This window comes from Lolium perenne, chromosome 4 (genome assembly GCF_019359855.2).
Source record: "Lolium perenne isolate Kyuss_39 chromosome 4, Kyuss_2.0, whole genome shotgun sequence".
In the NCBI taxonomy this organism is placed as follows: Eukaryota; Viridiplantae; Streptophyta; class Magnoliopsida; order Poales; family Poaceae; genus Lolium; species Lolium perenne.
The window spans coordinates 99,903,819-99,926,753 of NC_067247.2; the positions used below are offsets into that span (position 1 = coordinate 99,903,819).

The 22,935-nt window shown below is 46.4% G+C and overlaps 1 protein-coding gene across 1 annotated transcript; it reads left to right on the forward strand.

Moving 5' to 3' along the window:
- The first annotated feature begins 18,708 nt into the window (after positions 1 to 18,708).
- LOC127348527 (probable beta-D-xylosidase 7) lies at positions 18,709 to 21,897 on the forward strand. The gene is given in 5 exon segments (XM_051374524.2): positions 18,709 to 19,126; positions 19,319 to 19,770; positions 20,227 to 20,324; positions 20,419 to 20,768; positions 20,770 to 21,897. Coding segments are annotated over 5 exon segments (2,316 nt in total). The 5' UTR covers positions 18,709 to 18,724; the 3' UTR covers positions 21,784 to 21,897.
- The last annotated feature ends 1,038 nt before the right edge of the window (positions 21,898 to 22,935 follow it).

Genomic DNA, 22,935 nt, shown 5'->3' on the forward strand with positions numbered 1-22,935 from the left:
CAATTGGCGCCACCCCAAGCGCCGCCGCTGCTCCCAACCTCTTCCCCATCGACTACACCTTCACCGCGCATCTTGCTGAGTCCTGCATCGGCCTGGTAGGCTCCCCGACCCCCTACTGCCGCCGTGCCCTCGTCGGAATCCCGCCGGGGACGACGACGTTCCCACACCGTCGATCCTCCCTCTAATCCTACGGTCGAGATAGAACATACCGGTTCGGCGTTTAAATAGACACCGACAGGTGGCCCCCATCCTGTCAGCGCGGCCCGAACGCGCCAGCCGCGTGTTGGGCTGCGAAGTGCTGCCGAATTTCGTTTCGGCCCATTTACTTTTCCCGCCCAGCCCAAAAATTCAAATCTGGTTTATTCTTTAATTCAAATTGCTCTGCTGAATGTTTAGTAAAACTTAAATAGTTTAAATTCTACCAAACCAAATCTAGCAAGTTTTATACCGTTGGAAAGCCCATAAAATTACCCATCCAATGCCACTGGCCCCATCTCCTTTTTCGTTATAGAGTTAATTTGACAAAAAAGACAAGACAGGGACTTTTACACATTCAAACTTTATTTAAAAATCAACCAGAATAGATTTTGAAGTAATTCCAACTCTAATAAATCACAAATGATGTCCTCTAATTGATTATGCAATAACATAGCCCTGTTGTTTGTATGATCATGAACTAGATCAAATAAAATGGCTATGTAGTCATTTCTAGAGCATTTTTAAGTGGAATTCAAACTCAACCCCAATATGAGAATTACCTCTCATTTAAATTTTGATCCTAAGTACTAATAACCAGGGGGAATGACTTAAGCTAATGAACCCTTGAGAATTATACTTAGAGATTTTAATTCATTTAAATGCTAAGTTTTTAAAACTATGTGAAGTGTAACACTTCTATTAAATTGAACTCACATGTAATAGATATGAAATGTTGACTTTGGGGTCAACCTATATTTCATACCCTATTATTATATGGAGAGATTAAATCTTAATATTAAGTAATGCAAAGAAATGGAATCCTTTAAAGACCTACATATCAAATCTAAGAAATAGGAATAATGAGAGGAAATTATTTTCTTTCTAATAAAGACCAATCCTATAATCCACCATGCCATGTTTGATTGATGATAGGACTAGTGTGTGAACTATTTTTGAGTGCCTCTAGTTTAGCATGTGAGCTTGGTTTAGTATTTATACCTCGTATTCGTATATAGACGCTAGTAACGAGGAATCCCAAGAAGAGGAGGGCTACTCTCAGGAAGAAGAAGAGAACTTCGATAACTATCCAGCTCAAGGCAAGCTAACCCTTGCTAAACACCAGTGCTTAGCTCTACAAGAGCAAAGGCACCATCACACTTTACTTTTATGTATTACCTATCCCATGTTTTTACTTACAATTGCTTTTGCTTATTTATTTCAAAGTACCCTTTTTATTTATGATTCCCATGTCTAGATTAGAACAAGAGTATCAAAGTTAGCCTAAGCAAATAAAGCTAGATAGCACCCCCTTCACATAGTGGCTAGTGCTAAGCAATTAAAAATTGACTACTCTAGATGGGAACATTTGTGAAATGGTTTGAAGTGAAAGATTTTGAAGGTGAATATGACCAAGAGAAGATGGTGATTTTTGACAAAATAGATGATTGAGTTTGAATGCGATACCTTTCCAATGATACCAGTACCCCCACAATACCTGATTATGGGTAGGGCTTAACTAGAAACTTGTGTATTTTAGTATGGGTTCCCTCTGAACAAACATCATAGGGGTTACGCCGCGGCTGCCTCCGTTACTTGTGGATTGATGTTGAAATGAGGTGAAAATACGGCCCAAGCCCTGTGCAGTTCCCGGTTATTTGCGGTTTCCACCGGGAGGCCAAGCTCATGGGGAGAGGTGCTCATACTAGCATATATAAGTGAAAGGTTTCGATTGATGATCCGCGTACTGTGTTACGATGATTCGAGGTTACCCTCGACGGATGTAATCAAAAGTTGTGGCACAAGAGTACAACCTCTGCAGAGTGTTAAACCTATTCGAATAGCCGTGTCCACGGTTACGGACGCTTGGAAAGGCCATACTATCTCCGTTATCATTAAAATGTTTTGGTTCTAGGAATGAATGGTGGTTTGAAAGGTGACGTTATGGTGATCCATAATGAGTTGTGGGAATGACACTAATGTTCCCACTTGAGTTAGTCTAGCACATGATTTAGGCTTTACCAAAGATTTATGAAACTAAAACGTGGCTTTATGCAAATAAACCTAGAGCTTAGCACCCCCTTACACTTAATGAGTATTTATCTTAGAATTAGTTTGCGAGTACTTTAAAAGTACTCATGGCTTGCCCTGGCTATTCAAATGCCAGACTATGAAGGAGAGCACCGATATCGGGATGACGGACAACGGGACGTCTACGATAACTAGGATCGTCTTCTAACGTCAAGCGTTGCCTGTGGAATAGATCGTCCACTACTACTTCGCTTCCGCTACTATTTGTGATGTTGAACAATATATTCGTGTAATATTGGATCATGTGATCTATGGTTGTAAGACAATATGTGTTGTAATAAATGATGACTCTATGCTACTTACTATTATGTCTCGCAAAAACATTATTCCTGGGATTGCGATGTACGGCATAATAGGCATCTGGACTTAAAAATCCAGGTGTTGACAAGTTGGTATCAGAGCTATTGTTTGACCTTAGGAGACCCTAGCTAGAATGGACGCTCAAAAACTTAGTTTCAAATTCCATGAATTGACTAATTATAAAAATCTTATTCACCTCCTTACCTTGAAGAGTCTTTTACAAAACTTTAAATTCATGCCCTTCTTCAAATAGAATTAAAATTGGGAACACTTGCACTTATCTAACTTAATCATCTCATCTCTCTACAGATGGATCACGTTGTGGACGCACAGCCCTTTCTCCAGACTGAGTTCTATCAGTTGGGGAACGGTGGAGAGATCATCTTCGAGAGGGACCTCTTCTCCCTCTCCGAGTTCCTCGGGCGCCCACCACCGGAAGTCTTTGGCGGAATGCTGAATGACCAACCCGGTGGTCAACTTCAGTGGGTGATCATGGTGGACCTTCGTGGGAGGTTCACGCTCCCAATGAGCGCAAGGATCGATTCTCCTTCGGGGAGAACAAGCGGCGGATGGTCTCGCAAGGGGACTTCAGGAAGGACTCGCACGTCTGTGCGGGCAAAACTTCATGGACTTCACCGACAGTCGCTTTGTGCACTATGCAAGGCACAACTCACTCGGAGTGCCAATGAACCTGCCGTCACACCCGCAGCTTCGCCACCATGTTGACCATCTGGACTTCATGCTGAGCGAGACCCGCATCGACCTCGACAACTCCCGCGAATACGCCAACCACACTCACATCCAGTTGGCGCAGCAGGCGGAGACCATCAAGGTCATCGCCGGAGAACGCAGGGCACTCCGCCGTGCCAACCAGAAGAAGGATCACGCCATCAACCGCCTGAAGGCCAGGATCGCCACTCTGAAGGCGACCATCGCTGCCCAAGCTGAGCAGATCCAGGAGCTGGAGGGTGAAGAAGAAGGGGAGAACATCCAGGGGGACGGCTACTCCTACGTCAGCAACGACGACGACTACGAGGAGGAGGAAGACGACGACCTGGAGTTCCACCCTTACGAGGATGGCCACGAGCACCTCGATGCCGGGATGGACAATGTCTACCCTATCAACGTCGATGGCGAGTAGTCCCGTCTGAGCACTTGCGCCCCGTGTTATGTATTGGTCCTTTGTACCCGCCCCATGTATCGTAGATTGTTGAAAGGGTTCTTAAAACCCTCCTGAACATTTGGCTTGTAATATGTGCTACCTCCATGACTATGTTTGTGTGTGTGTAATATTATTATTATGAATCAAGTTTAAGTTGTATTCTACCCCAAAATGAGCCATAGACATTTCCCTCTTATCTCATGATCCCTATCAACATTCGAGATGGCACCCCCAACTCGCAACATGACTCGGGAGGCAATGCTGCAGATCTTTGCAACAGAGATGATGGCTGATAGAGAAGTTGAGAGAGCTGAACGGCAAGCCAACCTAGCTGCACTTCAACAACTTGCTCAGGGCAACCAAGGCCACGGAAACCCACGACCACCCGGGGTCAAAGCTGAAAAACTTCCGAACACTAACCCACCTGTGTTCAACAAGACGGAGGAACCCCTCGATGCGATGCTTGGCTCCAGACTATGGAGAACAATCTCGAGGTTGCCGGAGTGGAGGACAACGAGAAGGTGTTGTTCGCCACCCACTATCTGGCTGGACCTGCACGTGCCTGGTGGACAAGTACCCGCGCCTTACATGCGGGGAACCTGATGACTTGGGAAGACTTCAAACTCAAGTTTAGCAAGTATCATGTGCCCCTGGGTTTGATTAAGAAGATGAGGGATGAGTTCGGGGAAGGCTGAAGCAAGGCGTAATGACCGTGGTGGAATACCGCGACAAGTTCCTCACTTTGTCAAGGTACGCCCGGATGAGACGGACACCGTCGAGAAGAGGAAGGAGAGGTTTCTGAATGGACTGCATGATGAGATGCAGACTGTGCTGATCAACATCCCCTTTGCTGACTTAGAAGCACTCGTTGACTCCGCCATTCAGATGGAGGGGAAGATACACCAAGCCAATGAGAACCGCAAGCGACGTAGGATGAACCAGACCCGGCCCAGCACCCACCAAAAGTATCGTCCCAACTCAGGTGGAGGGTTCGCCCCAAGAAACAACAAGCCCCCGATGCAGAATCCACGTCCGAGTTATCAGAACAGGAGTGGAGGAAACCCCAGGTCTGGAGGACACAACAACTACAACAACAACAACAGCAACTTCAACCGCGCCCCACCTCGCGCCCCCAACAATAACCCCAACACTGCTCCAAGGGTAGAACAACGCTGTTCCCATCACCCCCAAGGACAAGTCTACCTACAACCGCTACGAGTGCGGAGTAGCTGGGCACTTTTCCTATGAGTGCCCCAAGAAGCTCGCCAAGACCGCCGCCAACACCTCGTGCCCCGCGTGCCAGCAGCCGTCGTGTCACCACCAACAAGAAGTTCGCCCCCAACAACCCGAACAACCGCAACGGCCGCCTCTACCACATGAATGCAGAAGAAGCTCAGGAAGCCCCAGACGTTGTGCTGGGTATGTTCTCTGTTAACTCAATACCCGCAAGAGTGCTGTTTGATTCTGGAGCATCGCATTCATTCATTACCGAAGATTTTGCATGCACTAGTAAGATTCAACCCATCAGTTTGAAGCATGTCATGATAGTTCAAATACCGGGATCAACAACTAAAGCTAGAAAAATTTGCAAAGATGTGCCCATCAGAATACATGAAATAGATTTCTATGCAAATTTGATTGTTCTGGGAGCCAAAGGAATGGAAGTAGTCCTGGGCATGGACTGGATGGCGAAAGATCATGGACTGATTGATTGTGCCAAGAAGGCCATCACCATGACTAGTAGCACCGGAATAATAGTCGAACACATATCTGAAAAGATGCCCCGAAAATTTACCTGTAACCAAAGCCTAGCCAAACCCACCTTGGATCAGATCAGGGTCGTTTGTCGATATCCTGATGTGTTCCCGGATGATCTACCCGGTATGCCCCCAGATCGGGATATAGAGTTTATCATCGAGTTAATCCACGTAACCGGACCCATAGCCCAGAGATCCTAAAGCATGAACCCGGTGAGTTAGTGGAACCGAAGAAACAATTTGGATGATATGCTATTCAAAGGTCTGATTCAACCAAGTGCGTCACCCTGGAGATCACCCGTTTTGTTTGTGGATAAAAAGGACGGTGCCACTCGTTTGGTTACGGACTATCGTAAGCTTAACGATGTCACCATTAAGAATAAGTATCCGTTGCCCAAGATAGAAGATCTGTTTGACCAGCTGACCGGAGCCCGAGTTTTCTCAAAGATTGACCTGCGGACAGGATATCATCAGTTGAAGATTCGTGCCACCGATATCCCCAAAACTGCCTTTACCACCCGATATGGATTGTATGAGTACAATGTCATGTCATTTGGATTGACCAATGCCCCCGCTTACTTCATGAATCTCATGAATAAGATCTTTATGAACTTCCTGGACAAGTTTGTGGTTGTCTTCATCGACGACATCCTCATATACTCCAAGTCCGAGGAAGAGCATGAGCAACATTTGGAAGTGGTCCTAGATACCCTTCGGGAACATCAGTTGTATGCCAAGTTCAGCAAGTGTGAGTTCTGGTTGAAGGAAGTAGGATTCTTGGGTCACATCTTGTCAGCCGGAGGAATTGCCGTTGACCCCGCAAAAATCAAGACTGTTGAAGAATGGAAGGCCCCAACCACTCAGACCGAGGTCCGTGCTTTTCTCGGATTGGCGGGATACTACCGCCGATTCGTTGAAGGATTCTCGAGTATAGCAAGACCAATGACCCAATTGTTGAAGAAGGACCGGAAGTTCGAATGGACCGACAAGTGTGAAGAGAGCTTTCAACAGCTCAAGTTAAGATTGACAACAGCCCCAATACTGGTTATGCCGGACATTACCAAGCCCTTCGATGTGTACTGTGACGCCTCCAAGATTGGTCTTGGATGTGTGCTGATGCAAGAACGCAAGGTGATATCTTACCTATCAAGACAGCTGAAGCCGCATGAACAGAACTACCCAACCCATGACTTAGAGCTAGCAGCGGTGGTGTTAGCACTGAAAGTATGGCGTCATTACCTCATGGGTAATCGATGCGAGGTTTATTCGGATCACAAGAGCCTGAAATATATCTTCACGCAGAAGGAGTTGAATATGAGACAGCGCAGATGGATAGAGTTAATCAAGGATTACGACATGGAAATCCACTATCACCCCGGCAAGGCCAACGTGGTAGCGGATGCTCTGAGTAGACTGCCGTGTCAGTTGAACTCCATGTTAGCCATTGAGCAACCTAGCCTGTTTGAAGAGTTTGAACAGTTTAGACTTGAACTGGTTAGCGAAGGATACCTCGCCAGCATTGAACTCCAACCCACCCTGATTAGTCAGATCAAAGAAACTCAGAAAGGAAATGCTAGCATTGACGGAATCAAGAACCAAATAGCCGCCGGAAAGGCACCCGGATTCACCGTAGATGAAGAAGGAGTGCTATGGTACAACAAGCGCCTTTGCGAATCGTCGACTCAGAATTGAAGCAAGTTATTCTGAAAGAAGCTCACGACACCCTATACTCCATTCACCCCGGAGGAACCAAGATGTACCAGGATTTGAAGGAACAATTCTGGTGGCATGGAATGAAGAGAGAAATTGGAAGCTACATCGCCAAGTGTGACATCTGTCAAAGAGTCAAAGCAGAACACCAACGCCCCGCCGGACTGTTGCAACCCCTACAGATCCCCGAATGGAAGTGGGATTCCGTAGGAATGGATTTCATCACCGGACTGCCCAAGTCTAGTAAAGGAAATGATTCCATCTGGGTAGTGGTCGACAGACTGACCAAAGTCGCCCACTTCATCCCCGTCAAGACCACCTATCAAGGACCGAGACTCGCAGAGCTATATATCTCAAGGATAGTCAGCCTGCACGGAACCCCGAAGTCGATAGTATCCGACAGAGGATCCCAATTCACCTCCCGATTCTGGCAGAAAGTCCATGAAGGACTCGGAACTCGCCTGAATTTCAGCACAGCCTATCACCCGCAGACGGATGGACAGACCGAAAGAGTCAACCAGATATTAGAAGATATGTTGAGAGCATGTGTGCTAGAGTATGGATCTAAGTGGGAAGACTGCTTGCCGTACGCCGAATTCTCGTACAACAACAGCTACCAAGCCAGCTTGCAGATGGCCCCCTTCGAAGCTCGTACGGAAGGAAGTGCCGTACCCTCCGAATTGGTCGGAAGTAGGAGAGAGTCAAATCTTTGGACCAGATATCCTCCGAGAAGCCGAAGAAAAGGTTCACAAGATTCGTGAGTACCTCAAGACAGCCCAATCAAGACAGAAGAGCTACGCCGACAAGAGACGCCGAGAGATGACCTTCGAGATCGGAGATTTCGTATATCTCAAAGTGTCCCCTCTTAAGGGAATGCAGAGATTTCAACTCAGAGGAAAGCTCGCACCCCGATATGTCGGACCTTTCAAGGTCCTGAGTCGCCGAGGAGAAGTATCCTATCAGCTGGAGTTGCCGGAAGAAATGTCAGCGGTGCACAATGTGTTTCACATCTCGCTACTCCGGAAGTGTCTAGAAGTGCCTGAGAAGACCGAAGTTTTCAAGAACATCGACCATCGAGCTGTCGATATCAACTCAGATCTGACATACCGCGAAGTACCTATTCGCATCTTGGAAGAAGCTTTCAGAACCACCCGTACTCGAAGTATCAAGTTTCTGAAGATCCAATGGAGTAACCACACCGAAGAAGAAGCCACTTGGGAGAGAGAAGACTTTATGAGGACTGAGTACCCAGATCTCTTTAGTACCTAGTTTTCTCAGATCTCGGGACGAGATCTTTTGTAAGGGGGAAGGGTTTGTAACATCTCAAGTTTCAACAATAATAAACAAGAAAGAGAAACTCCCCAAACTCAAATTTTGCAATTAACAAAAACTTTTTCTATGCATATAGGGCCACATATATATAAATGAATATGAGTGATTTCTTTTGTGCAATTGCCATGATGAGTGTTAGTATGTGTAAACCTTGCTTTGTGAACCCTAACAAAGTTCACTAAACCCTAAATTGGGGAGAAATAAAGAAATTGGGAAAAACCCCTCTCTCACTCACATACCCTCTATGTAAAATAACCAATCCTCAACCAAGGCCAAGTTAGCTTGCCCCATGGCTTCTAAAATACTTCAATGTGATAAACTAACCCTTTTGCATCCTTGGATCAAGAATCAAACCAAAAGAAATCAAATTTTCTCCACACATGTGATAATGGTCACATCTCACAAAAATATTTTCTTCACCTCTTCACCCCTCTGTATTTCTCAAATCTTGAACCAAGCAAGGTCAACTAAAGCCAGGTCATCCAAGACCATGTCAAGGTGAGTAACTTTGGTGTTGACCACCCTCCCTAAAGTTGACTAGGTTGACCAGAATAAGAAGGCAAAGAAGGAACCCGAGAGAGAGAAGAAGATCACCCAAAATTTTGAAAACTTGCAAATCAATTCCAAATTGAGTGCCACCACCACCAATGCATCACAATATTTATATAAATGAGAATCACCAAAAAGATTTGCAAAATTCGAAAGAAAGTTTCTTGCGGGCATTTCGTCGAACAGGTGGCAGGCAGCCTCTAGACTAAGTGATACATGCTATTATCCAGCAGTTTTGACCCTAAACCACTTTGGCAAAGTGATCATCAGCCTCCCCTACACCCCCTGCCTCTAGCCCAGTACTTGCATGGCTGATTAAAGTGAAGGAGAAACCCTAAAACATGCTACACAATGCCATGCCGGCCACCTTTGGCACCCATCTCCCTGGCCACTCCCTCGTCGTTTCTCCATGTCCTTGAGCATCTATGATACATAAGGATCACGCCCGTACCACTGAATCGATCGCCATTGCACGGCCCTGCCCAGAACGCCCGTGTCCAAAACGCGCCAGGACGTGCCAGCCGGCGTGGTGATCACGCCCTGGACGCGCAAGGACGTCGTCCACTTGCACGCCACCGTCCTCGCCCTGCATCCCTAGCACCGCATCGAGCACCGCCTCTGCACCCTCTACGAGCTAGACGAACGCCCGTGCCTGCCCTGCACCGTCGCCGGCGCCCGAGACGAAATGATGCCGCGCGCCCAGTGATGGACATTGCACGCGCCCGAGCGATCCCATCCCCCTTTTGCCGCGCCAGCTACTCCTTGAGCATCTCCAGGACAAGGCCTACACGCTCCCGTCCTTTGCTTGCCCTTTCGCTCGCCGGAAACGCCACGCCATGGCCGCGCCCTTGCAGCACCCCACGGCACCCTCGCCGCTATAAATAGAGGCCCTCCCAGCAAGCTCCTCTCACACCACTCGACTCCCCTCTCACCCCGATCATCCTCACCACCTTAGTTCGTTCGATTGCCGCCGGAGGAGGAGCAATTTCAAGATCGGAGCCGCCGGGGGACGCAGCTCACCGTCGACAATTGGCGCCACCCCAAGCGCCGCCGCTGCTCCCAACCTCTTCCCCATCGACTACACCTTCACCGCGCATACTGCCTGAGTCCTGCATCGGCCTGGTAGGCTCCCCGACCCCCTACTGCCGCCGTGCCCTCGTCGGAATCCCGCCGGGGACGACGACGTTCCCACACCGTCGATCCTCCCTCTAATCCTACGGTCGAGATAGAACATACCGGTTCGGCGTTTAAATAGACACCGACAGGTGGCCCCCATCCTGTCAGCGCGGCCCGAACGCGCCAGCCGCGTGTTGGGCTGCGAAGTGCTGCCGAATTTCGTTTCGGCCCATTTACTTTTCCCGCCCAGCCCAAAAATTCAAATCTGGTTTATTCTTTAATTCAAATTGCTCTGCTGAATGTTTAGTAAAACTTAAATAGTTTAAATTCTACCAAACCAAATCTAGCAAGTTTTATACCGTTGGAAAGCCCATAAAATTACCCATCCAATGCCACTGGCCCCATCTCCTTTTTCGTTATAGAGTTAATTTGACAAAAAAGACAAGACAGGGACTTTTACACATTCAAACTTTATTTAAAAATCAACCAGAATAGATTTTGAAGTAATTCCAACTCTAATAAATCACAAATGATGTCCTCTAATTGATTATGCAATAACATAGCCCTGTTGTTTGTATGATCATGAACTAGATCAAATAAAATGGCTATGTAGTCATTTCTAGAGCATTTTTAAGTGGAATTCAAACTCAACCCCAATATGAGAATTACCTCTCATTTAAATTTTGATCCTAAGTACTAATAACCAGGGGGAATGACTTAAGCTAATGAACCCTTGAGAATTATACTTAGAGATTTTAATTCATTTAAATGCTAAGTTTTTAAAACTATGTGAAGTGTAACACTTCTATTAAATTGAACTCACATGTAATAGATATGAAATGTTGACTTTGGGGTCAACCTATATTTCATACCCTATTATTATATGGAGAGATTAAATCTTAATATTAAGTAATGCAAAGAAATGGAATCCTTTAAAGACCTACATATCAAATCTAAGAAATAGGAATAATGAGAGGAAATTATTTTTCTTTCTAATAAAGACCAATCCTATAATCCACCATGCCATGTTTGATTGATGATAGGACTAGTGTGTGAACTATTTTTGAGTGCCTCTAGTTTAGCATGTGAGCTTGGTTTAGTATTTATACCTCGTATTCGTATATAGACGCTAGTAACGAGGAATCCCAAGAAGAGGAGGGCTACTCTCAGGAAGAAGAAGAGAACTTCGATAACTATCCAGCTCAAGGCAAGCTAACCCTTGCTAAACACCAGTGCTTAGCTCTACAAGAGCAAAGGCACCATCACACTTTACTTTTATGTATTACCTATCCCATGTTTTTACTTACAATTGCTTTTGCTTATTTATTTCAAAGTACCCTTTTTATTTATGATTCCCATGTCTAGATTAGAACAAGAGTATCAAAGTTAGCCTAAGCAAATAAAGCTAGATAGCACCCCCTTCACATAGTGGCTAGTGCTAAGCAATTAAAAATTGACTACTCTAGATGGGAACATTTGTGAAATGGTTTGAAGTGAAAGATTTTGAAGGTGAATATGACCAAGAGAAGATGGTGATTTTTGACAAAATAGATGATTGAGTTTGAATGCGATACCTTTCCAATGATACCAGTACCCCCACAATACCTGATTATGGGTAGGGCTTAACTAGAAACTTGTGTATTTTAGTATGGGTTCCCTCTGAACAAACATCATAGGGGTTACGCCGCGGCTGCCTCCGTTACTTGTGGATTGATGTTGAAATGAGGTGAAAATACGGCCCAAGCCCTGTGCAGTTCCCGGGTTGACTGCGGTTTCCACCGGGAGGCCAAGCTCATGGGGAGAGGTGCTCATACTAGCATATATAAGTGAAAGGTTTCGATTGATGATCCGCGTACTATGTTACGATGATTCGAGGTTACCCTCGACGGATGTAATCAAAAGTTGTGGCACAAGAGTACAACCTCTGCAGAGTGTTAAACCTATTCGAATAGCCGTGTCCACGGTTACGGACGCTTGGAAAGGCCATACTATCTCCGTTATCATTAAAATGTTTTGGTTCTAGGAATGAATGGTGGTTTGAAAGGTGACGTTATGGTGATCCATAATGAGTTGTGGGAATGACACTAATGTTCCCACTTGAGTTAGTCTAGCACATGATTTAGGCTTTACCAAAGATTTATGAAACTAAAACGTGGCTTTATGCAAATAAACCTAGAGCTTAGCACCCCCTTACACTTAATGAGTATTTATCTTAGAATTAGTTTGCGAGTACTTTAAAAGTACTCATGGCTTGCCCTGGCTATTCAAATGCCAGACTATGAAGGAGAGCACCAGTATCAGGATGACGGACAACAGGACGTCTACGATAACTAGGATCGTCTTCTAACGTCAAGCGTTGCCTGTGGAATAGATCGTCCACTACTACTTCGCTTCCGCTACTATTTGTGATGTTGAACAATATATTCGTGTAATATTGGATCATGTGATCTATGGTTGTAAGACAATATGTGTTGTAATAAATGATGACTCTATGCTACTTACTATTATGTCTCGCAAAAACATTATTCCTGGGATTGCGATGTACGGCATAATAGGCATCTGGACTTAAAAATCCAGGTGTTGACAGAAGGCCCCCTTAAATAGGTCACCCGAGAACTTACCGTTACGGGACTGCGTGGGGGGGGGGGGGCTTGTGTCAGATGGTCCGCCCCTCCCATAACTAACAGTTGGCAACTTACTACATAGGGGTCAGACCAAAAAAAAAAACTAGCAGAACGTTCGAAACTACAAAAACATAACTTGAGCATCCGGTCTCCGATTTGGGTGATCTTAGGCTCATTTAGAAGCTCGCAACAAGATCTAGAATACTGTGAAGGGAAACATCATAGTCCAACAAGGTAGGATAAAATCAAATGAAGAGAGATTTGACATATCTATAAAAGACATACCGATATAACCTTCAAACTCGAAATTGCAACAAGCTCTCCATACATATTCCGTGTTCGACGAGCTAGAACTTGTCATGAGAATATGCACAAGATCTAAAATATAACATGCATACATACCAAGCACAACCAAGAAACATGACGCAAAGCATGAAAGGGTTTGAGCTCACTCCGAATGATACGACCAAGTTACTCATTCGAGAGCCCTCTTGATAGTACGGCCAAGTATCATAAACACCATGTCTCTCAACACTAACAAGAGACCGTTAAGAGAGAAACCTATCAAGAGAAAACCTTGACCTTGCATATTCCACTTGAGATAGATGATGAAGATCTTGACCGCTTCAAGATGGAACGTCTTTCTTGATAGTACTTGCTTGATGAAGTCTTGCGGATTGCTCCCCATACTCCACTATGGAAAACCTATAGTTTTGGTACTGTGTAATGCCCCCCAATTTATCTCAATCTTATATCTTTCCTTTAAGGCGAATACGCGAATACTGCTCTGTTAGAAAAAGCTCCCGTGGGTAGAAAACTATCTTGTTCAAGCAAGCAATACGAAATACTACGGAGGAGAGCTTGTTCTTCGACATATCTTCATGTATCCATGACCACCTTATGGATGGAAAGCTCCGCCTGCATCCCTCTTATTCAATGCACGCCTCCGTCTTCATCCATCTTCTTCATTGCACTCCACCGTCTTCATTCTTCATATTGTTGATGTCTTGAATATGTGCATGAGAACTCGCCCCTTCTTCTTCTTCTTCTTCTTCAAGAGATACTTGTAACTTGATCTTCTTCATTTGCTTATTCTTGCAACCTTGGAACCAACATTTGGTTCAAGCATTGTCTATGGACAAAACCTATAAGAGAAATTCAATGCAACCATTAGTCCATAGAGATTGTCATCAGTTACCAAACCACACACGGGGGCTTCATGTTCTTTCAAAAGCGATAATATTTTAGCTCCAAGTTATGTGACTAAAGTTTATTCTATTATGCTATAACTGCTATGTGCCTTGAATATGAGATTCTAAGAAAAACTCATAAGCACGTGTATAAGAATGAATAGACAAGTGTTCCTATTCCCGACTCTAGAACTAGCTCATGTGTTGTTTGATGGCCACATTTTCCTGATCATGGGTATGGTTAGTGTAACAACAGTGGGAGTACATTATTAGGATGACCTAGGGTACTGAACCGACCCAATTATTATAGATATACAATGAGACGTCATTTGTTGTTAATATTTATATCTTAAGTGTAATCTTATGAAACAAATCCTTAGACCTTGAGTGTTTCAATGAATCTCATTCCAGAAGGCATGTATTTGTTACTATTAGAAGTTTACTGTAATATGAAGCGAGCAAGTTGGTAGTCATCTATGTTGGAAAGAATGTCTAAGAACTTGGTGATTCAAGATTGGAAATTTCTCCTATGGGTTAATGAGAGATATACTCAAGGCCCATCTAGGTATTACGATGTCACACAATAGTTTAGCCAAATACTTTGTAATGAGAATTACAAGGACATAGAAATACGATACAAGAAAGAGAATGAAACAAGATCGAGGTTAACACGTATAGCGATCAAGAGTTGAATCACGAGGATACCGAAAGTCTCACCTCGATTATTCGTAATATCATGAAGCAAAAGGATTCAGAAGTTGTGCATTTGTATTAAAGTTACCACGTTGCAACATATTTCAAAATAGGTTATCAAGTAAAGCATTTCTTGGTTGGTAACAAAAGAGTACAAAAAAGTGCGTCAAGACATACACTTGTGGGGACCTAGTTTTGGGGTCCTCGTCCATATAAAACCAATCTTGAAAATGAACTGCGGCTCACCCAAAAAATTTAGGCTACAAAACTTTTTGTTAATGCAATTCAGCTTTTAACATGCGGGTCATCATTTTTATGGAAAATACCGGCACATGCACACATCATGAATGATCATGCTCTCTACTACGCTGCGCGAGCATCCGATGATGGCTTGATCACGTTAAGGGAGCTCTCGAGGATGACTTGGGGGGGAGGGGGGGGGGGGGGGGGGGGAGACATGTATAAATTCCGAAAGCTATCAGATTGTAGCTTGATGTGCATCCACATTTTATTCATGAGTGTACATAGTTCACGATCACATGATGCAAAATTATCAGCTTCCTACGTGTACACATATTGAATTTTTATTTTGCAAAGGATATATATATAGCTGGATTTGCATTAAGAGAAATGCAATCTTCCATTAAGAAAATGGATAATAGTTGGTGGAAAAAATCAAAATCATATTTATAAACAAAAATGAGCTTTGAGGCTGTAATTTTTTTTTCTTTGCTCTGCCATATAACAAGAATATATGAGAATATATACTGGATTGTAGATAGGTTTACATAATTACATCCATATTACCCATGTGCATATATTAGGAACAACGCGTATTTGCTACCATGGTGGCTAGCTATGTACCCCTCCATGGCCATTAGATATAGTGTGCAAAAAATGAAGGGATCAAGATTCCTATGGATTACAATGGACTCAACTAACGGTATTGTGTGAGACCGTTTGGAGCTGTTTGCATGGTGGCCTGATTTGATAGATGTATTCTACATTGTAGAATCTGACGAAATGATAATGCAACCTCGACTGTAATGCAAAAAAATCTACGCTTTATAATACACATGATGCTTGTGTTTGTTTCTACACTCTGAGTAAGATTTTGCAAAGTGCATTGCTTCAAAATACAGTTCCAAAATATAGATGAGACTTGCGTTTCTTTTTCCACTCTGTGTATGGTTTGCTCTTTAAGTTGCATAGCTAGTGTTACATCTAATAGCAAAATGCATGGTATTACAGCTGAAACTTCGTTCGAAACTACAAACATGGATGGCGTTGGTTTTGGCATGTTGCTGGGTTGGTACTTTAACTTGTATAGCTCATGCTACAGATGGAAACGCCTGCCATTTCTCCTCAAACCTAATTGTAACGGCCAGACGTAAAACTGAAAGCATCTATACTGAAACTGTCAGACGTAAAACTTTAATTAACTTCTTCATAGCAAGTGAAGGTAACCTGTAGCTCAATTCTACAAGACTAAAACTGAAACTATCTATACTTTTAAGAACTAGTCCTATCACGAACTCATGATTAGTTAGTAATTTGTCTAGGACTTGCGTGCGTGTATTTGAAATGACATGGACTTGTATTTGTATACTGAGTTTAGGCACTTGCAAAACTGACAACCAGATAGGACAGAAGGATGTTTCTCAGTTCAAAAAATACAAAACGACTACACTTGCAAGAACAATAGTACAATGTTGTGCAAAATGACTATGCTTGCAAGCAAAGAGCATGTCATTACACCCGGAAATGCCTTTGAAATTCCAGTGATGGTTGATGTTCGACGTTCGTTTTGGCATGCGACTGAGACTGCTTGCTCCCTCTCCATCTCCGGTTGGGCAGCAGTAGAGGTGCTGGCCCCGGGCCGCCGCCTTCCCCTGCACTCTGGCGTTGCCAGCCCGCACTTCCGTCGCGGCGTCGCCTCCCGCCCTTCGCACGCAATCTGACAAAGTGCAGGAGAGCCTTGAAGACTAGCGGCTGCATATCGTTGTCAGAGAGGGAGCTGCAGCCGGGGTCGTCCAGGTCGACGTCGGCGCCAGGAACACGTGTGGGAGCTGGTGCCCGACGGTGCTCTTCCGTGGCTGGAACAGCGACTCGTCATCGAGCTCCTACCATTTAGGCCGTTGCCGAGTTTGACGGTGGTCCTGCCCGCAACTGTGAGCATCCACGGCGTGCCGTTGCCCACGGAGATGATGGCCAACGCGGTATTGCCGGCCGCGGCGCTGGCCTTGAACGTGGCGATGTCGATGAAGTTGTAGTTGAACTGCTCGTCATCGGACGCGTCTATGGATAAGGAGATCACGTTGACGCCGTCTTTCACCGCGGCGTCCAGCCAGACACGATGTCCATCATGGACACCACTCGCCGAATTTGACGTTGGTGCGGATCACGTGGTCCGTGGTACCGGTCGCGACCGTAAGCATCGACGGCGTGTCATTGCCCATGGAGCTGATGGTCGGCGCGGCAATGTTGGCCGTGGCGCTGACAAAGAAGCCGCACTCCATGGCCTTGTACGTGGCGATGTCGATGAAGTCGTAGTTGAACTGCACGTCGTCGAACGCGTCGATGGAGAAGGAGATCACGTTGACGCCGTCCTTCACTGCCGCGTCCAGTCCTTCTGCTGCACCTGCCGCCACATTGAAAGATTTGAGCTCTCCTGCTAAAATGTATTTTGATCGCAAGCATAAACAAAAATGAGAGGGGTGGGAGTATGTCATGACGGTGTTGGCAAGGGCGGCCGGCAAGCCGGATGATGATGCAACCATAGCCACTGCGTGATGATCATATCATCTGGAGCTTGCCGAACCTGTCTCCCTCGACAGCACACCCAGATGGATATATCGCCACGGTCGTTCAATCCTTCTGCATCCTCATTCTTCTTCCTCTTGTGAACGTGCATTGGATTGGCGCCAGCGGTAGCTAAATGGAGCTGGTAGATACAAATGGTGGAGACCTCACGTTGAAACTGCATGTCATATGGACTAGTATTTTGGTTGGTAGAATGGTTTGCATACGTTTGTTTGGATTTATAAAAATACACTTTCCTTGGAGCTAAGGAGTATGTGTATTGCAAAGTGTATTGCATGTGTTGCTGTGGATTCAAAATTTGAAAAGTGTGCTCCTGGCCAGCTGTGTGACAGACGATGTTAGCTTGCTCCGTTTGCAGAATGTGCTCTCGGTTGTATATCCGGTGTCATATGCAATAGATCGGACGGCTGCTGGGGTGTGCACAGCTAGCCACCATGGTAGCCCACTATTTTGGATATTAGGAATAGGAGAATATAGCTTATTTATGCGTGCATATAGTTGGATATTTTAAAATCTCCCGCAAAGCATACATAATTGTACAACATTAAGAGAAATGTGATCCTTCCATTTAAAGTGAATACTGCATGCGATATTATTTCACGATATCACTGTAAGGCTAGCCATAGTGGTAAGTATCATGTGGTAGTATCATGCATATGATACTTGTGTATGGTACTATATCTATAGTGGTAAGTATCATGTAGTATCATAGTCTTGCTATATTTATTGCTTTTTAGAATGTCAATGCAAATTTATGCACAAGATTTATTTGACATTAATTTTTCTCGTGACATACGTTATGATACCACCGTTTTTATTCTAGTCTCCTCTCTACTCTTTAATTAGCTACCACATCAGTATTTTTGTTTGACCAGTATACATGATACTAGCACTATGGCTAGCCTAATAATTACCAATATTTAGCAGAAATCCGATCCTACTATTATTTCACGATATCACAATATAATTGCCAATATTTAGCAGAAATCTTTTCCTACCATTTAATCAAAATCGTGTATATTCATACGTAATTAAAGCTATCCTATTTTATGCGAATTTGGAATCGGGACACGTGTCGTGGCTTTATTAGCCAAGAACTCCTATTTAAGAAACTCGATAAACCGCATCGCTTCTCAGTTCTCACGTCCCATTCTCTCTCTGTTCATCCACCCGAGACTCGCCATGGGTGCCGCTGGCGTAGTCGCGCTACTCATGGTGACTATTTCAGCATTGCTTCTGCCTATGGCAGCCGCCGTCAACAACCCGGCGTTCTCATGCGGTCCGGGCGCGGCGCAGGGGGGCTACGCGTTCTGCAACCAGCAGCTGCCGGTGGAGCGGCGCGTGGCCGACCTTGTAGCGCGGCTGACGCTGGCGGAGAAGGTGTCGCAGCTGGCCGACAAGGCGTCGGCGGTGCCGCGGCTAGGCGTCCCGGCGTACAAGTGGTGGTCGGAGGGGCTGCACGGGCTCTCCATTTGGGGCCGTGGTATGCACTTTAACGGCACCGTCCGCGCCGTCACCAGCTTCCCGCAGGTGCTCCTCACCGCCGCCTCCTTCGATGTGGGCATATGGTACCGTATCGGCCAGGTATGAACTACACGATTGAATAGTAAACTGAATATTTTGTATACATCGCTACATGAAATATTTTCAACAATTAATTGGTAGCTAGCTAATAAAGTGAATATCTATATAAAAATTGATAGTACTATATATTTTGTATATCGTGAAAAATTGATCTTTGTGTTGTGAAAATGGATCGTTGTGTACTTGATGTAGGCAATTGGCACTGAGGCTAGAGCGCTGTACAACCTGGGGCAGGCGGAGGGGCTCACCATCTGGTCCCCCAACGTGAACATCTACCGCGACCCGCGTTGGGGCCGCGGGCAGGAGACCCCCGGCGAGGACCCCGTCACGGCGAGCAAGTACGCCGCGGCCTTTGTGAGGGGCCTTCAGGGCACCTCGACGACGACGCTGCAGGCCTCGGCGTGCTGCAAGCATGCCACGGCGTACGACCTGGACGACTGGCGGGGCGCCGTGCGGTACAACTTTAACGCGAAGGTGACGGCCCAGGATCTGGCGGACACGTTCAACCCGCCGTTCAAGAGCTGCGTGGCGGAAGGGAAGGCCACCTGCGTCATGTGCGCCTACATCTCCGTCAATGGCGTCCCGACCTGCGCCGACCCCGACCTCCTCACCAAAACCATCAAGGGAGAATGGGGAATGAACGGGTACATGCATCTGAAAATTTAGATAATACTACCTCCATCCCAAGGCTTAAGGCCTATATTTTTTTTCAGAAAGTCAAACTATGTTAAGTTTGACTAAGTTTTTATAAAAAATCATTAACATGTCAAATATAAAATTAATATTATTAGATAGATAATGAAATATATTTTTATGTGCTATCTACAAAATATCATATTTATTGGTAGTTTATTCTAAAAATTTGGTCAAACTTTACTTGTTTTGATTTTTCCAAAAAAAAAATGCCTTAAGCCTTGGGATGGAGGTAATAGCGAAAATGCTAGACTTACGGGAGGATTCTTACGGGATGGGCTTACGGGATTAGGTGGTTGAATTCTGTTGGTGCAAATCAGCTTAGATGTAGCATTGTTGAGGTAATAGTACTGTAGTATATTCAGTAAGGATGAAACTGGGGATTAAACTAGACTTAATTTGTGCAGGTACGTAGCTGCTGACTGTGATGCGGTGGCACTGATTCGCGGTGGACACCATTACACTCCCACGGACGAGGATGCGGTTGCTGTTTCGCTCAAGGCCGGTACGTGCCGTACAGCCTCTGCTGCTACACACTGACAATTTGTTGGAGCAGACAAGGGAGAAGAAAATAACGAATGTTTGCAACTTGGTTTCAGGGATGGACATGGACTGCGGGAACTACACGCAGGTGCACAGCATGTCGGCGATCCAGCAGGGGAAGATGACGGAGCAGGACGTGGACAAGGTCCTCAGGAACCTCTTCGCTGTCCGGATGCGGCTCGGGCACTTCAACGGCGACCCGCGGAGTAGCCCGCTGTACGGGCACCTCGGCGCCGCCGACGTGTGCTCGCCCGCCCACAGGAGCCTGGCGCTCGAGGCGGCGCAGGACGGCATCGTCCTGCTCAAGAACGACGGGGGCATCCTCCCGCTCCACCGGTCCGTGGTCACGGCGGCCGCCGTCATCGGTCCCAACTCCGACGACCGTGGCGCTCTCATCGGCAACTACTTAATTCGGCCCTGCGTGCGAGTACACGACGCCTCTCCAGGGGCTCAGGGGGTACGTGAAGGACATCGCGTTCCGGCCCGGGTGCAACTCCACGTCCTGTGCCTTCTCCAAGATAGACGAGGCGGCCGGGGTGGCGGGCTGGCACGACCACGTGATCCTCTTCATGGGGCTGAGCCAGAAGCAGGAGCAGGAAGGGCTGGACAGGACGAGCCTCCTGCTCCCCCCAAAGCAGCAGAGCCTCATCACCACCGTGGCCAGGGCGGCGAAACGGCCAGTGATCCTGGTGCTCCTCACGGGCGGCCCGGTGGACGTGACGTTCGCCAAAAACAACCCGAAGATCGGCGCGATCCTGTGGGCCGGGTACCCTGGCCAGGCCGGCGGGCTTGCCATCGCCAAGGTGCTGTTCGGAGAGCACAACCCCAGCGGCAGGCTGCCGGTGACGTGGTACCCGGAGGAGTACACCAGGGTGAACATGACGGACATGCGGATGCGCGCTGACCCGGCCACCGGCTACCCCGGCCGGACCTACCGCTTCTACCGGGGCGAGACTGTCTATAAGTTCGGCTACGGACTCAGCTACTCCAAAGTCTCCCGCCGATTAGTGGTCCCCAGTCAAGTACCAAACACGAAGAATCTACTCGCCGGCGTGTCGACGACCGTGGACGACGGCGGCGCGAGCTACTACGACGTGGAGGAGATCGGGGCCGAGGTGTGCGAGCAGCTCAAGTTCCCGGCAGTGGTGGAGGTGCAGAACCACGGACCCCTGGCGGGAAAGCACTCGGTGCTCATGTTCCTCCGGTGGCCCAACGCGACGGGCGGGCGTCCGGCGAGCCAGCTTGTTGGGTTCCGGAGCCAGCATCTAGAGGCCGGTGAGAAGGCTAGCCTGACGTTCGACGTCAGCCCGTGCGAGCACTTGAGCAGGGCGAGGGAGGACGGCAAGAAGGTGATCGATAGAGGGTCGCATTTCCTCTCTGTTGACGAGGAGGTAGAGAGCGAAATCAGCTTCGACTCCTGATCAAACGAATTCATTCTGAATCCGATTTGGGCGGGGAGAGTAGAATTTAGAAGACGAATTGTGTAATGTGTTGCAGCCCATAGTTACACACAATTAATCTGTTAGCCTTCAGTAATTCGGTCACCTCCAAAGTAATTCGTGTGCTTTCATAGTTGCACACAATTAATCTGATAGCTCATAGTAAGTCGGTTACTTTAGTCAACTGAGATTTCTTAAGTCTAAGTCACTTATAATTTTTTTGCTTGAATTGCACTTTTCTATTGTGCAACTGGATCGAGTTGTACTTTTTTTTGAAATACAGTTGCACTATTTTTAGGTGAGTGAGATTTAAGACAATTCCAGTCAACTGAAACATAGACACACCCAAAATGCATTTCATGCTTCATTTCGCTGTTTTGTAAATTATTATTTCTGCTCTTTTACAAAGAGAATATGTTAAAATCGTAAGTCTTTCATGCATTATGGGATCCACCACCATAGCGTAGCCACCCGGGTTAGGCATCACCTTCGGATGATCTTTCAGAGACCAAGTGATCTCTTGTTCCGACCGCTGTATGTATCTTGGTACTGTCGGTATGACGACATTCACCTCCTTGAACCCCGATGCACACTTTGCCGGTCCATCGGTTCAGTCACGAAGACCACACAAAAAATGTCTGGATCTTGATAAACATTATTGCCTTGAGGCACGCGCGTGCGGCATTGTTGTTGTTTCCCTCACCCACCTGGTGAACTCCTTCTTGCTGTTGCAGACGGTTTGGCTGAGCTTGAATAGGTTGCGCATTTGCTTCAGTGAGCGGAGGGGACGGTGGCAGTGCATCCGAGCCCTCCTTCGGCTTGCCTGGGTTTGGCGTATGCCACCGGCATGGTTGATCCATCACCGATTCCATTGTGTACTTGGGCTGATCATGCCAGGGCTTCTTCTCACCCCACTACTTCTTCTGGCCGCCCCACGGCTGACCTCCGGTTTTTTGCCTTTGGCTTCCACCGGCTTCCGAGTTGTCTTGTACCGCCGCCACTTGCTGCATCCCGTACCTTCTATCCGGAAAGTCTTCCATTCTATTGTTGTGGCTATTGTTGTTCCGGTAATCTTGGCGAGACGGTATCTCGTCAGCGGATCAGCCGCGATTGCCGGCTGCATCGGATCTCCCA